A 16213-nucleotide genomic window follows, 5' to 3' on the forward strand; every position below is an offset into this window, starting at 1 on the left:
AACAGCATCTATTCCATCTTCATAAGCTATGGATAATTATCTCTCACTAGCGTTTTGAATCTCAAATTACCAAAATTCACTAAACCTTCTCAGGCCTCAGTATAAATACCACCGTAGAAACAGGATAGCTTTCCTCTGTTAGGAAGGTATTAGTCCTGAGGAGGTCACATTAATAAGTAAGAAAACGACACTTTGAAAAAAGAACTTGCATGTTGGCTGAGGCAAGACAACAGACAACAGTCAGTATATAAAGCACAGCTGTCAACAACTGCGCAAAACGAAGGTGTACATGCACATCCAAAATATGTAGCAGGCGCACAATTGCTGCTGTACAGATGGGTGCTCTAAAAGATGTAAATGCAAACAAAACACCCCCCTGCATAGAACATGATGTTCTTGAGCATGTCATGGCTAGTGTGACATCTTTGAAAATATCTCATTTGTTAGGTACGAAAGATGATATGTAATTACTTCTTCACAGCTCTGCAGTAGGTCCAACATCCTTCCTCCTTTGTGAGAAAAATCTATTACAGTCGGCTCTGAGCCTCCATAATTGTTCTCCATTAGTAATGATTTACATGATATTACAGCTGTCACTGAATGTCAAGGTAATCTCCCAGTTTTCTTTCTTTGAATCCTTTTAGAAATTCTAGTTTCAAAGAGTACCTACTGTAAACATGTTCTAACAGAGGAGACTGCTGAAGAGAAGGACATGAGACAGTAATTTTGAAATATCCTGTCATTACAGAATTGACATTAATCAGTTCCAGCTATGAAGACTTTACATTTCTTTTTGCACCCAAGGAAACATTGTGAGGAGTGAAGAATTCAATTTTCTTATCTGACAATGGCACGAGGACTGGGTAGAACAATCTGTCACCCCACTTGGAAAGTCAGTTACATGATGGTTTTAACTCAGGTGGCTTCAGTGCTTCTCAAAAAAAAAAAAAAAAAAAGTTTATTTTCATAAAAGGCACTTCTGAGGATTACATGCCAAAACTGGCTTTAAGTTCTGCAGACCTGAAAAAATTCCAGAAAAAGAATAGGCCATAAGTTACCTCCAATTCCCAGCTGCAAGCCTGGAGAAGAAGCAAGCACTGGAAATGTATGTAGGCTGCCTCCCACACCAGTCCTGCTGTCAGACGAGTGAGGCACGCTGGTCCATGACATGGTAAGCTGGCAGAGCAGCATGGAGCTATAACATCCTGGCTGTGCACATGCCTGTGAGACACCAGACCCAAAAAAGGTGTAGCATAAGCATTCTCTCATCAGAGGAACTGTTCTAGATTACATGGGATAGACCTGAACTTGGTGGGTACAAGTACCCAAGCTGCAGGTACAGCTTCTTGGTGGGTGTGACTGATGCAGTTGATTATGGTAGTGTTTGCAAGATTTGTTAAGTGGGTCTTCTGAAACCCTAGAGACCCAAGTTATGTTCTGCATTTCTTATTGACAAATGTAGTCAAAAGAGAGCACTAGCTTCTAATAAGGAAGATTAAGATTCTGAGAGAAATACACAAGGCAGTGCTGTCTAATGCCATTTAGATATGGAACTGAACAGTTTGGAAAATCATAAAAGGCAGGAAGGATGTATTGGCTGACACAATTGGACCACTGCTTTTAAAACTGTTCCTAAAGCAAATTTATACCTTGGCTGATTTTTTTTTTTGTATGGGTGGTTCTTTAATTTATGCTTACTAAAGATTATTCAGGAACTACTTCTGAAAGCATAAGTGAATTTAAAAAGGAGTAAGATCCCCTGGAAATCTGCCCTGGGCAGATTTGGTTTCGTTTCGTACAATCCATCTTTCTTCCTAACACAAGACCCATTGATTACCACTATGGAGGAAATCTGCTTTCCTTTAAAAAGTAATTAAGAATAAGTTGGTTTGCGTTCACTTCTCCATGTCATAAACCAACCGCTAACATTTACGCTATTGGGGGAACTTCTGAGGGAGATTAGGAGGGAGTTTCAAGGGCTCTGCTGGCCCAGAGGATGACGCTGTCTGTTATTCCCGAGCATTGCACTGTGGATGAGGACAGAATCGCGCAGACAGAGCTAAAAGGGAACAACTGCATCCACCACTGACCATGCTGTGACTGAACAGAGCAATTCACTCCTAATGGCTCCATGCTGTCCATAATGACCGATCTTGAGTAGCACATCCTACTTGGAAAAAATAATTATCTGTCAAGTAGCAATTTTCCCAATAAAAATGAAGAAGCAGTTCTTGGAGGTTTCAAAAGTCATCAAACATTGTTCTTCCCTAGCAACCAAAGTAAGTGGGGAAAATACTGTGATACTATTCTGTGAAGGGCACAGAGACCAAGAGAGAAGTAGGTGGCTAGAACTGTTTTCAGCTGTAAGTCATTACCGATTTTTTTATTTATTTATTTTTAAACACACTCCCCGCAACCCACAAAAAAATAAAAACCATAAAGCACCAACTCGGTAGAGACGTTTCCTGAATGTTTTAGCACATGGGAGGAGAACACTATTTATCCAGGCTTGGGTAACTATCCAAAATCACGGACAATGGTTACAGACATTAAGTATTTAGGAGAGACATCACAATCATACTTGAACTGCTAACAATTACTTCCTGAGAAGTTAAGTGATAGACAGACATAATTCTGGTGAGAGCAAATTTCATTTTGTTCTTTCTTCTATTTTCTCCTGTTTTATTTTTTTAACATCACACCCAAGGAAGGACAGTTGCACAGGTAAAGAGATAAAAGCATTGGCCAATCAGCGAACCTTCAGATCCTGCGAGCTTTACCAAAATTATTTTCACCAAAATCCTTTAAAAAAAACCCACTGTAAACTCCTAGGCAGAAGTGGGTCAAGTCACTTAGGGCCCATCCGGGCACACTAGCTATGTAGTGTGTTGGATTCCACTGAGTGTTGGATCCTGCTTCACCAGCTTCTCCTCAGGACTCAGGTAGAAGAAGGATGAAGGAGTGAGAAAGGCTGCTCCCTTTCCTTGCAACTGCAATGGGGAGGGATTGGGGTAAGCAGCACAAGATGTATTGGGTTGGCCACTGCATGGTTTGTTTATGCTTTCAGAGCTGCTGGGCACTGGCAGCGGGGCAGGAGGGCAGGCTGCGGGCCAGGCCTGCCGTGCATGTTGCATCTGGGGGTAAAAGAATGTTCCAGGCTGCTCTTACTCTGACAATATAAGAAATAAAGGCAGCTTTGGGAAGGGAGTGGACTTAGAAGCTAAGAGGTAGGTTTCTCTTGTGCATCTGATTCATGCCTTGTATAGCCACCAAGGTAAAAGCCCCCATGGACCCATTCCAGCCTTCCAATTAAACCTCTGAGGATGTCAGTTTGGGGAAGAGAGAAACTTCCAATCACGGCCCCTACATTACTCTGTGCTCTCCCAGCCCATTTCTCCACATGCCCATCTGCTTCTCCCAGAGCTTCCACCCCTCTGCATGGCCTGACAAGTCCCACCAGCCTTTCTCAGCCTTCCTTGTCCTAGCTCTGCTGCCACCAAAGGCAAGGACAGAATATGCATTCCTGTGTCTTTGTTCCTGGAGTGGCCAAATCCAGTTTTGCTTTCTCCATCAAGAAACTCTGAGCTGGCTCTAGGTCAAACTAACCTCACCGAGTGTAGCAGAACCTAAAGGCTGAGAGAAACTTATTTCCCTATCTCAAACACTTACAGGTAAACATTTGCATGTGAGCTACCTGTCTCAGCTCCCACTGTAGTCAAAGCCATCAAGCAGTGTAGCCTAAAGAAGTATTGACTCAGTTTCCACTGGCTACAGCTGCAACTTAGGTACCTAATTTCAATACCTTGAAGCACCTTGGAGCTGAATCACTGATCCCTAGTGACCAAGAACAAAATTCCCTAGAAGGACTAGAACTCCAGGACAAGATGTATAGAAAGGAGATAACTACGTTAAATGCTGAAGATAGTTAGAATAACATGGAAAATTCTACTAGATTAACCTTATTTTTTGTGGAGGTGACACAATGACATATTTTCAAATGCTACCTGACACAAAGCTATTTGGATTTAAAAGTTACTATTCAACAGTACTAAGGGAAAAAGAGACATATAAGTAAGTTTTCAGCAGAAACCTATTTTCTGGCTATTCCCCAAGAACACTCTAGCTTTCACTACGCTTTCTCACTGTAAATTCATACTTTCCCAGTCTTAACTCAGGAAAACTAAATTCATACTAAAAATTCAGGAAAACTAAAAATTCATACTAAAACATTCGCTTTTCCCGCAAGTTATGTTTAAACTCCACTAACTACACTAAACCCCTAGCAACCAACTACTAACAGTACACAACTATGCTCTGTGAAGTCAAAACTCAGAAACCAGTCATGACCACAGTAATTATATAATAATTGTGGTCAGATTCATTGAGCTACATAGTATGGTGGCCATATCTGAATATTTACTAACTTACAGCTTACCACAGCTCACTAACCACCATCTCATATACAGAATGTTAGATGCTTTCAGGCTGTACAAACACACTGCAAGACAGGAAAACATCCTTTGCCAACTTGCCTAAATCTCTAAATCTTTGCTATCTGAAACTAGCAAGTAATAATTAAAAGGCTCCTCTTATCTTTCCAAATTCAGTCCCACAATGTAAATGTAAAAATCACCACTGCTGTGAAGTCTCTCATACTCCTGTTTCACTGCACCCACACAGCAGCTATATGCAACAAGAGAAAATGAGGATTTTCAACAGTGAGGAAGTAAAAAAAGGACTTTTGAAATGTGAGTGGGGGGAAAGTGCAGTCTGAGTCAATATGACAGTTTACTCAGCTAACTGGGGAATGCTATGACTGCCTAGTTGATGTTCAGTGCATTTTCACATATAGATGAAGTTCTTGTTTAATTGAATCAGTGCTAGAATGAGCAGCTTTCAGTGCTGGACGTATGGTTTTCCTTTAATTTCTTGCCTTTAGGTGAAGTAGGCTAACGGAAAGGCAACATTTTTGGTCTCGGCAGAGTTACAAAGAAAGTTAAATCACATTTTGGCTGGATTGGAAACACTAAGGGAATAACAGTATTTCTGTTCAGTTTCCACTGGATTTTTGGTAAAGAACTTTAATGGGCTATGATAAAATTAAACAAACCTATCATTTTCAGGACAGGAGTAAAATTACTTTGAGACATTTCCCTGCGAGTACACAAATTAACATCTATGGCTTTGACTATTCCACATATGTAAGGTCAACTGCTAGAACAGACCACTGATTTTGGTCCAAAACCCATCAATAAACACATAAACAGGCCTTGTATGATTCACAGCCTTCATGTCCTCAAAATAATATTGGGGTAACACTTCTTTGCAGGCTTTTGTGTAAGCATACATTTCAACTAGTGTGGGGCAAACCTGGAAACTGTAGGGGAAGTAAGTCCTAGGAAAAAAACAAAGCCCAAAGAAAACTATCTTCCAAGTCTCAGAAGACACTGTTCTCAATGTGTGGATTATCTATCTGTCTTTTGGGGTATCCCCTCCTGCAATTTCTAAGAAGTGGGTCTAAAATAAGAAACACAAGGACAGAAAATACCTGAGCCATGGGTGCGCCTGCAACAGGAAACTGCATTTCAATGCAAATTTTGCACGAGCACCTCTTGTGACAGCAAAGAATTGTATTACTCTACTTTTCTAGATTTTTCTGAATGTCTGTAACAGGAAAGGCAGTTTTTAAAAAATGCTGACGTATGGACATGTCATCTCCAGTTGATTACAATGACTAGCATCTCTGCTATTTGTAATTCTCAATCAATAAATTTCTGCGGAACTAGTAAGTGAATTGAACTAAAGTACTTTAACTCTTGAGTATTTTTATCACATATTTCATTCTCTACATTGTTCTACCAAGACAAGAGAAAATAAGACACAACTGTAAGGAAGGAAAGCTTGAGTTGTTATTTGACTATTTTCTGTGACTCTCAGCTTTACACTTCCAAGAACTCTATGGAAAGGATGAGTATATTCTCATCACTGCTGAAAAGAGATATGGGCACATGCTGTGCTCTTCTGGAGAGATTTTTTTACTCTTTCTGCTTTTGTTTTAAATCTAAAGCAAATTGTACACATAGTAGATATGTATGACCACTCATAATTATTGTCTGAAGTTCGTGGCTTAGTGACTAAACCTCTCATTAGAAGAAGGAGGATTTTCCCTCATCAGGATGCTTTTCCACTCCTGGCCTCCTGTATTTCCTTCATTCACCTGCTTGTCTTTTCAAGGAAGATTTATAAAGTTAAAAATATACAGCACCAGCATTCCTTCTTTCTGCAGTTTATTTAGTGCTGCCAGCCACTGCTGTGTGCAAACTCTGCACCCCAGTATTAGCAGCATGCTGGAGCTCATGGGATACCACGTAAGAGGCTTCTCCCAGCCAACAAGTTGTGTAAACATGTGCTTACTGCACAGGTGACAAAGTTTTTGGCAGCTCAGGGATGATTAAAATCTCTAAGACCCTGGATTGTGCCTCTCTTTAAGCACAAGGAAAACGGTGGGTAACACTTACCATTTAGCAACAGCTTTTCTTTCTTCATGATTTCAGTTTTTGTAATCTTCCTGTCAAAAGTTGTTTATTTCATACACAGGCACTGCTGCACAAAGCCCTGATAATCTGCCCTTGCCGCCTCCTCCTGTGCTTCAAATACAATAAGAGGTAATTTTCTTTCCTTATTTTTGTGTAATTTATTAACGTGAAGGACGTGTACTTTTCATTTAAAGCCTTCTTTATACAAGTCTGAAATACCATGTCTTAGATATAAGCATTAGATATTTATTAGACATAAACAAAAGTACTGTCAAACCTGACACTCAAACCAAAAAATTCTCCTTTCCCTAACACTTCTCTGTTCTACAAACTACGTATTATTTGCTGTACTGAGATTCTGACCATGAAAGACTGTTCTCGTTGGTAAATACAGTGTAAGCTTCCAACTCTATTAGCATCCAGCACATCTGCTTGCCTAAAAGATTTCCTTTTGCAGTTTTCATTAAACACAGAATCATGCAGTGAGGTGAAACAGATTTAGAAATATAATATTCATGTTTTCAGGCTGTGTATATCACCCAGAGCATGATGAGATGTTACAACTGCACTTTCAGCATTTCAGGACAGAAATAAAAGTTAATTGGATCAGACTGGCTCTCTCATGCACCCAGGCACACTTTGGAGATGCTCTGAAACTGGCTTTCTCTGGCTTTTTCTTACTTAGAGTTGCTACCTGCAGCCAGTCATGGTAAGTTGTTGGACACTTAGGAAACAACCAAAATCATTTTGCTGGGACAGAAGTAAAGAATGCAGCCTAAGGCTTCTCTATGCCAGCCATGGTTTGATCCTGTTCTATTCTAAAAACACCTTCAGAGCCCAAACCCAGTACAGCCCCAGATCCGCAGAATGGACAGACCTGGAACAGATATGGACTCATCAGTCAAAGAACAGAGTAAGTCTGAATGTTGACCAAGCAAGTGTAAATACACTAATTAAACAGAAAAAAGAATTCTACTCTGCCCCAGCCCGACAGGGTAAGTCAGATTAACAACAGGCTGTTATAACTAAGAATTAGGACCATGAGCTGTTAAATTTCGTAACTTTCATTTTCACATCTGTACATAAGTATCACTCATTGCTGCTCCGAACAACTTACTGTTGTGTTCAGTGACAAAATACATAACCTTGAAAAGCCTCACCAGCCCTGCATTTCAAAGGCATTTCATAATTGTTTACCTCTTGGCCTGAACAGTAGTACTGTATGTCCAAGGCCCCCTTGAACTTGTGTAACTCAAAACTACCTAGGAACTTTTCCTCAAATGATTCTAATTTCTTCAGGGGAAAAAAGCAAGCAATAATTATAACATATTCAAACAAAGGATTTTTGTTAGGGCTTTTTGTTAAAAATAAAAAATTCCTTTTTCTTTTACTCCAGAAAAGCAGTTTTCATTCCTACTTATTTCAAAGGAATGCCAGTAATTTTGCGGTATTATGCAAACCCCAATTAGCAGTCCACAAGGTGTTTTGAAAAACAGTGCCTAATGTGTTACAGACACATTTAGTGGCCAACTTCCAACAGCCTGAAAAAATGCCATTTTTGAAAGAAAGTTTGGGAATTAAGTCCCTTCAATGTTACTGGGAAATGCTGATAGAAATAATTCTTCCAACAGTTAATAAAACTTTATTTTTTTTCCTATTAGTTGTTGGTTTACGTTCTCTTACAGGAAAAGAGCAGGATATCTGTGGCAGTCAAGCAATTTGGTTTCCTTCAGTCTTCCCTTAAAATCAGTTCCACAACTACTTTCTACTGAGCAAAGTAGTTAGTCCTACAAATCGGAGCCATTATCTAAGAACAATTCCAAACATATCCATCAATTACATTTGTTTACATTATTTAGATTTTCTTTTCAGTTTCCTGGAATCTATTAATAATGGGATTTTTTTTTTTACCTGAACAGTGCCTAGCATAATGGCATGGGTACCTAGGCTGCACAATAGGACAACATCCAGCATTAGATTTTACAACAGTATGAACAGTAACGGATGGGGAGTGCTGTTTATTCGGGGAGTTATCAAGACTATCACTGAGCAGAACACTGCCTGACACAGCTTACTCACACTTCCAAGACCCCACAGATTTAAAATACCCAAAGCAGCACTGACACACACAAGTGATAGTGAAGATACTGCTCATTCACAGTGCTAAAGTTCTATTCCTCCCTTTCTCACCAGAACTACAGAAATGTTTTATGAACACACAAGTCAGAAGGAAGCTAAAGGACATTATACGTATATGCATTTCAAATGCTCACGACTATATTATGCATGTATTTTATATTCCTTAATTTCTGCTCCATGCAGAGGGAAAAAACCTCATCCTGTTAGTAATCCTTTACAAGTGATCACAGCCTAGCCAACTCCAATAAGCATGTTTTATTGCTCAATTAGTTCTTTATTTTTATCATGCCTAGGAACAGAAGCTAGATCTCCAAAAGTTTAAAACCTTTTTTTTGGCTCACATTCTACACACACAGTTTCTAAAACTCTCATCCTTTCTCACTGACACATAAAAGTTCCTGCTCTCCTTTTTCCAGTTTCTCATCATGTCCCAGCTCCTCATGAAACTCCAAGAGGCCCTGGCAGGCTCAATGCCTCTCTCCCGTTCATTTGCCAGCATAAACTGGGGCAGAGTGGGCCTTACTGGACTGAGGAACAGAAGGGAGAAAGCTTTATTACAGTCACACGTGAAAGATTTTAATTACCATCAGGATAAACACAAAGGGCACGTGTACCTTAAACTTCAATCATTTTTTTCTAAATGCGTAGAGTAATGTGCATCTCTAGAAGCAGATCAGCAGTCTATACATAGCGTAAATAAATACTGACTGGTTGAATCAGATATACGAGCTTGTGGGGATGAGTGTCATTTAATTCCTTCAATAGCATGTCAAAACTGATTTTTGTGTTGGTTTATCCAAGAAGTCAGCTTTGCTGGCCAACTGCCATTTTATTCTTCCTTGTTTCAAAATCTGCAAGAGGGAAAAATGTATTTTAAAAAGTGAAAGCTATAAATAAGTAATTTAAATGCTTTTGAGGAAGGATCAGAGCTACAGCCGAGTGATTCTTGTAACGTTGGCTTTACCTTATGACTTACTGGTCCTCAAGCAGCCAAAATCAGGTCAGATGGTCCCTTCTGGTTCACTGTGGTTCAGTCTAAGAAACTGGGAAGGGTCAATTCAGTTACAAAATATGGGGCCCAACCTGTTCTGCTACAACAACCATACTGGTAGCGGGTCTTGCCAAAAGGCTACTGCTTTCAACAGTGCAAAGTCTTCCAGGCAGTCACGGATCTTCTTCAAGTATAAAGAAGATTAAGTGATGGTACTCAAAGAGTATTTTGGCTTATGAAGTAATTGTCATGCTGCTGAAGGTATCATCCCTCTAGCTCTGAAATGTTAGAGGAGTATGCAAATACCCCTTGCCTCCCCCAATGCAAAATAAGCTATTTAACCTGACTAATGAACTTGTGGGGCAGTAACTTGAACCTAGCACCCTCGTGTCCAAAGTTATCATCCATCTGTACCCATGTGCTGCATGCAGGCTGGTTTTAAAGGTGAACTGCATAGGACACTGAAACAAACTCTTGTTTTCACCTTGCCAGTAGGCATAATAATCTCTACCAAAGATCAGCCCTGATGGCAAAGTAAATGCAGAATGAGAAGAGGGTTTGGACCTCACATAACCTGTTAGCTACCATGAAGGCTCTCCAAGCCCATCCAGTATAAAAGCAAGAAACTGAAACATAGGATTATAAGCTTTTTCTTGTTGAATTACAGCAGTAAGAAAAGCTGCCACTCTGAGCCTAAATAAAGTGCATTTAGGGCTTGGGCTCTGTTTCAAGTTCTTATTAGCTCCTGGAAAGGTGCCACAGCAGCTCAGAATCTGTCCTGCCTGAAGTTGCTTAACTCTGCTGTACAAAGAGGTCTGCATCTGCATGGAAAGACGACTGTTCCTTTTGATTTCCTATTTGTGGCCCTGCTTAACTCTGTACAACTATATGCTTGATGTGCCATGTAGCCTGAGCCAGAGGCGCAGGTCTGCTTTCAATCTCCACATCCTCCTGCACCCCTGGAAACAAAACTCCATGCCACACAGCAAGACACACATCACCAGACCACCGCTGATCCCATGCACAGATCACCTGTGACATGTCAACACTGTTAGCCCTGAGCAGCTTCTGAGTGCCTCACGCATAATTCATGCTTCCTTAAAGTGTTTTCGGTGTGTATTTTGACACCGACACTCCATGCTCACTTCTGATCTATTGCACACTGGAATGGATCTAACAGCTCTAAATGCTAGCCAGCTTCCCCCAGAAGGCATTAAGTTACACACAGAGTCTTTGTTCCACACACGCACACATACCCCCAAAGAAAAAAGCCTTAGCACCTTTCCTGTAAACCAGTTCATGCCTTCAGTAGCTAAAAAGGAAATAGAAGAAAGTCAGCTCTCTCCCCCACCATCTTAGACTTATACAGAAAATGCATCGCAGTAGTCACCCATCCTCCTCCTGCCTCTCTAAGTATCTTTTCAAGCAGTGGAGACCACTCTTTGAAAAAAAACATCTCCTGTGGTAACCACAGGTTTCATTTTCAGAACCTGTCACTGGCAATTTAGGATAATCATAAGCTGCAGCTCCACCAGCTGGACTTCGCGCCTTTCTCAGCTGGTCACACCAAGGCTTTCAGGTGTAGCTTTCCACCCAAAGCAAGCAGGAAGATATACCACTGGAGGCATTAGAACAGGAGCTGGCAGGCAGCTCCTGTTATTATTATTTTTTTTTATTTTCATAATTTCCCCAATGTTTCTTAATTTGTGGAAACATCCTGTAAACAGAGACAGCAAAATTAAATATTTGCCCAGCTCTTCCCTGGTTCCATTGTAACTTCTGTGTTTGCAGATTTTATACTTGATAGCAGAGGGAGAGAAGTAACAGAAAAAACAGTTTTAATAATTCCACCTCTCTCTCCTCTCTAAAAAACAAGCGCTCCTGTCCCTGAAGGGAACAGAACGCCACCTCTGTTGTGCATTGCTGCCTCCTGTTCACTGGCCGCATTCCACCAGCCCCTGTTTCTATAAGAAGTTTGTCCAAAGACATCTGTTCATCCATACCAAGACTTATAGAAGGCATTTTCTTATTTCATCTTTGAGGATAAAAGCCTGCAGTGGAGGTGATATACACCCTTGCTTTCAAAATGTTTTTGACTTACACACCACTCAAGATGGGCTACATCGCTTTGTAACGTTCTGTAGCACTACGTAAGTAATGTCTAAGAAGCCATTCTTTCCTCATTTAGTGGCGGCTAATTTCTGCTCTCTCCTTATCCAGACCCGTTAAATTGCTTTTTTCCCCCCTTTAAAAGATTTTCAACAACCATCCAACTGTTCTAATTTCCCATGGATTAGTTGCACTCCCCTCCCAAGCCATCTGTCTGGCATTCATATTTTTACATGCTTCTCTTTCTACTATCATGCTGCTTCGTATTATTTGATCTCTGCTCCTTCCACTTCTGCCTCTGTGTGTGGCTCAGACAGTCCTGCGTTATTTTATCAGCCTCCAACTGTAAGAGCAACGTGGGACAGAAACAAAGTTTTGCTTTCCCTGCTTGTACTTGCTCACAAGAGGCTGAGGCCCTTCTCTTGATAAAAACATGTTTCTGGGAACAGGAACAGAACTTTTGAGCAACAGTATTATAGCCAAATAACCTTCTACTAGCAGCACCTTACTAGTTCACCTGGGAAAGCGTCTGACTTCTACATGCCAAACAGTTTTGGTAGTTGCAGTGCTTGAGATCTGGTACATAATGAAGTTTTAACAGAAAATTAAGTTTCAGTACCTACTGTCTCCTTCTGAACAAAGGTGAAAGAGAAGCTCCTCCAGGGCAAAGAATATATACCTCCTGGCTGAGACATGTAATTTAAATAGCTGCTGGTAAGTAGCATCCGTGCCTTTGCATGGTGACAGTCATCCCAGTAGCTTCCTCTACCCTAACTAGAAGGAGGTGTGGGGTGGTATTTGGGGGGAAAATAGGAGTTCTGCTGACTTTAGCTAGGGCCTAGAAATTTATGAGGCATTTCACAAGCCATTTATACCTTGACAGTGAAAGCTGTGTTTGTAGGGGACCTCGACAGTCTGCAGACTCCAACAGGACACAGTCTTTACCATGTGCTGTCCTTTGGTAAATGAAAGGAGCAGTAAATAAAATTCTGCCTGTAACAAGGAGAAAGATGGAGGAGGACAGGAAATGTCGATCTTATGCTGAAAGTAGCATCAGTGAAAATCTGCTGTGCAGACAGATGAAGGCTGCAAGGGAGGAAGATGTCAAAGGCTATCTAAAATAGAGAAGAAAGAAACAAGACTGCAGGTGCGGGAGTCAGTTAAGTTGGAAGACAGAGGTGTGTATCGCAACAGAAAGAGAACTGATTTGTAGTGAGGTAGTCAGCACGGTCACAGTAATTCTGAAAAACACTCAAAGGCATGGTGGCTGAGGAGTATAAAAGGACAGACTTTGCAGTATGAAAGGAGAACAAACAACTGTTGAGAGAAAAGGAGGACTTGACAGTGATGGTGAAAAAGAAATCCTGTATCAAACTGGTGCTCTGCTTTTCTAACATTGAGGAGAACCAGACCATGAGATTGGAACTTCTAGCTGTCTTACATTTTGCCACTTTCATCTCTCCATTTGATCTAGAGTCAGCGTGAAAATTGAAGTCACAAAGTCTAAATGGAAAAATGGGGAGCAGGAGGGAGGACTTAAGCAGATGACCAATTCTCAATTAAGATCTAAGATCCAGTAGCTCTGCCCCTGCTTTGTAGTGTTGCTCTTAACTCACGCTGTTAACAAGGTCACATGCAAAACATTTTTCTGTCTGTATGACAAGACAGCTAAGTATAGAGTGCTCTCCCCTTCTAGTCATTAGATCCTATTCAAAACATATAATCTCCCAAGTCTCTAGTCTGTGCAAAGCCAGACATCAGCACATCATTGGCTAAAGGGCACCTACTACAGTCTTGTGAGGCTTGTGTTGAGACTCTGTCAAGGGGCCAACATTTAAACAAGGTACCTTGCATTTTCATTATGAGAATTCCAGCCCACTATTAGCAAAGTTAGTTGTAATTTTTAGTCTGTTTTGCCAGCTACTGAGTACATATTTAATAATGTGCATTGCTGGCAAAGGGGAATATCTATTCTATTGCTATTTCAGTGAGAAATCACATGAGCTTGCAGAGTCTACCTAGTTTGAGGTTGTAAATTTATTCTGAATCCCATTTCTAGAATGTAATTATGATTCAACAGCTATGCATCTTCAATAGATGATCACATTTTACAGATTGCATTTTACAACTCAGAAAACCAGAAAACTGTATTCTGTAGGTAGCTTAAGCATTTATTTTATAATTATCAGGTAGCTTCTTAGACATTTAAAGGTCAGACTTCTATCTTAATGATCCAAAACTTCAGATTATTAGTAAGCATCTGAGTATCCAGGTCCTACCAAGGATCTGTGAAATCCTGTCAAAGATCATACATTTCTCATGACTATGCCACACAGGCAAGCCATGAAGACTACACGGTAGATGTAACACTTAGTGACATGGCTTAGTGGTGGATTTGGCAGTGCTGGGTTAGTAGTTGGACTTGATGACCTTAAAGGTCTTTTCCAACGTAGCTGACTATATGATTCTATGATTCAGCGAACAAAACCCATTATATTTAGGACAGGAAAATCCCTTCCTCATGAGTATCTTTCTTACATTCTCCCCAGGCAAAATGGGGTCTTTAAGCACACTTCTGTCTTAGGCTACTTAGTATTAATTTCCTGTACTTCACCTTGCATGCAGTATTTTATCTGCACTTGTCAGTTATGTCCTACTATTTCTTTTGCTTCTACGATAGGTAAGTTAACTAGCATTGAGAAAGAAACAGAAGACATCATGCTGAAACCTTCTGCTTACTCATAAAGTTGAGCTACTGTAGGCCTGTAACAGCTCCTTTACCCTCATGCCCACAGCATGTCTTCAGCATGAGCCCCCACACTGCTGTACCGCTGAATTGCTGTCCTTACTATTTTCTGTCACTTTGGTTGAGATGCACAAAGCTATAAAAGCTGATAATTCACAACTCATGAGATGCTCCTTAAAAGAAAAAAAAAAAGTCTCTGAGAGTTAATGCACAACTGCATCAAGCCTGTATTATCTGGGTCAGTATGCCCTTGATCCACAGCTGCAATTATGGTTTCCACTAAGAGGGCAGGACTACTTGACAGAAAGAAGGTGGAGAAAAAGCTCTGCCAGTACTGGTATATAGCAGTGATCACTGCCTTATTCATGACTGACAAAGAAGGAACTTGGAATTCAATGAGACATGCTAGTGAACTGAACAGCACTGAAGAAATCCCTCTTCTTCCAACTCCTACCCATTGCTAGTCTCCTTTAAGTGCCCGCTGTTCCTCCCTGCTCTGCTTTCTTCAGAACTTCCAGCTTGCTGAGTCTAAGTAGGATGTTCTCACTGACCTTGCTTAGAAGCTGCTGACACTGTCTCACCTAAAAGCCTCACATCCTCTGCCATTTTAGGGCTGTTTGTAGTTCTCAGCTGTGCAGTAAATTATTCTCTGCTTAGTCTCTTTTCCAGTGGTCATGGAAAGTAACACACCTCTTCTACACACACTGAACTGGAGCTCAAGAAAGGCCCTGAGCTATTGCCAGTACTAATTTATTCAGTTAGCTGTAGTTCCAAATGAGTGCATGAAATGTATCCTCACTAGTGCTTCCAGGAAGAGAAAGCAAGTGTAATAACTATGCAGCATGTATAAAATTCAGAATCTTTCACACGTGGTTTTGTTTCTTGCTGCTACTGTGCTTGAGCATCATCTGAATTGTTATAGTACTCTGCAAGCAGGACGTATTCTCCCCCCCCCCCCCCCTTTTAATGAGACAAACCTGCATGCAAAACCTGAGCTGGATCAAATCACTCTTTTCAGCATTTCACAGAAGAACCCAGTCTCTCTCATCCCTTTATTCTCCCAGTTCCATTTGGAATTAGAAATGCAATTGCCGAATTACTGTGAAGGCAGCTGTTCCTGCAGTATATCCACTCAGGCTGGAAGCAGGAAATAAAAAGTCTTCCATGAAAGCCTGTAATTAAGAATTCCAGCTTAAGTTCTGCACACATGAACTGTTTGGAAGATGTTTGGATAAGCAAAGCTTGGAATGCACAGCTCTTTGGATAAGCACCTGGGTGCTTCACTGAACCAGGTCTGCTGATAATCAAGATATATGCACAGATAACCCCCCAAGGACTACCTGTTGCTAACCTTAATTAACAGAAAGCTTGTTCAGAGAAGCGCTTACTAGACAACGAAGAACTTAGCCAACAGCTATTAAAACCAGGCTAGTGGACTGCGTAGTTCTGCACCTGTCAGAATTCTGATGGCTTAAGAAATGTTCTGTGCCTGCATTTTCCAACTATTCTGTATTAGCTTTAATCAAATATTCACCTGGCACATCAGTGCTACACACTAGGTTTTGAGTATTTTGGAACATAGCTCCACCAAGCTTAAAATTAATTCCTTCCACTTAGATGAACCTATTTTACAATTTAACTTTAAAGAGCAGTGTTCAGGCACTACTGTGTAGTACTTACTTTAGTTATTCT

The 16213-nt window shown here is 40.7% G+C and overlaps 1 protein-coding gene across 5 annotated transcripts in view; it reads right to left on the bottom strand.

The window, feature by feature from the left end:
• PDE7B (phosphodiesterase 7B) overlaps nucleotides 1–16213 on the bottom strand; it is a 174774-nt gene that overhangs the window by 56104 nt on the left and 102457 nt on the right. Inside the window, exon 1 of one of the 5 annotated variants that reach the window (XM_061474941.1) lies at nucleotides 12651–12738. The exons of the other annotated variants lie outside the window; for them this stretch is intronic. Coding sequence (XP_061330925.1) covers nucleotides 12651–12723 — 73 coding nt within the window. The 5' untranslated portion in view covers nucleotides 12724–12738. Of the gene's footprint in view, nucleotides 1–12650; nucleotides 12739–16213 lie in introns of those variants that run through there. 5 annotated transcript variants of the gene reach the window in all.

The sequence above is a fragment of the Pezoporus flaviventris genome, unplaced genomic scaffold (assembly GCF_033815535.1).
Source record: "Pezoporus flaviventris isolate CSIRO_AGI_PZ_B2104156 unplaced genomic scaffold, CSIRO_AGI_Pfla_v1 ptg000081l, whole genome shotgun sequence".
NCBI lineage: Eukaryota > Metazoa > Chordata > Aves > Psittaciformes > Psittacidae > Pezoporus > Pezoporus flaviventris.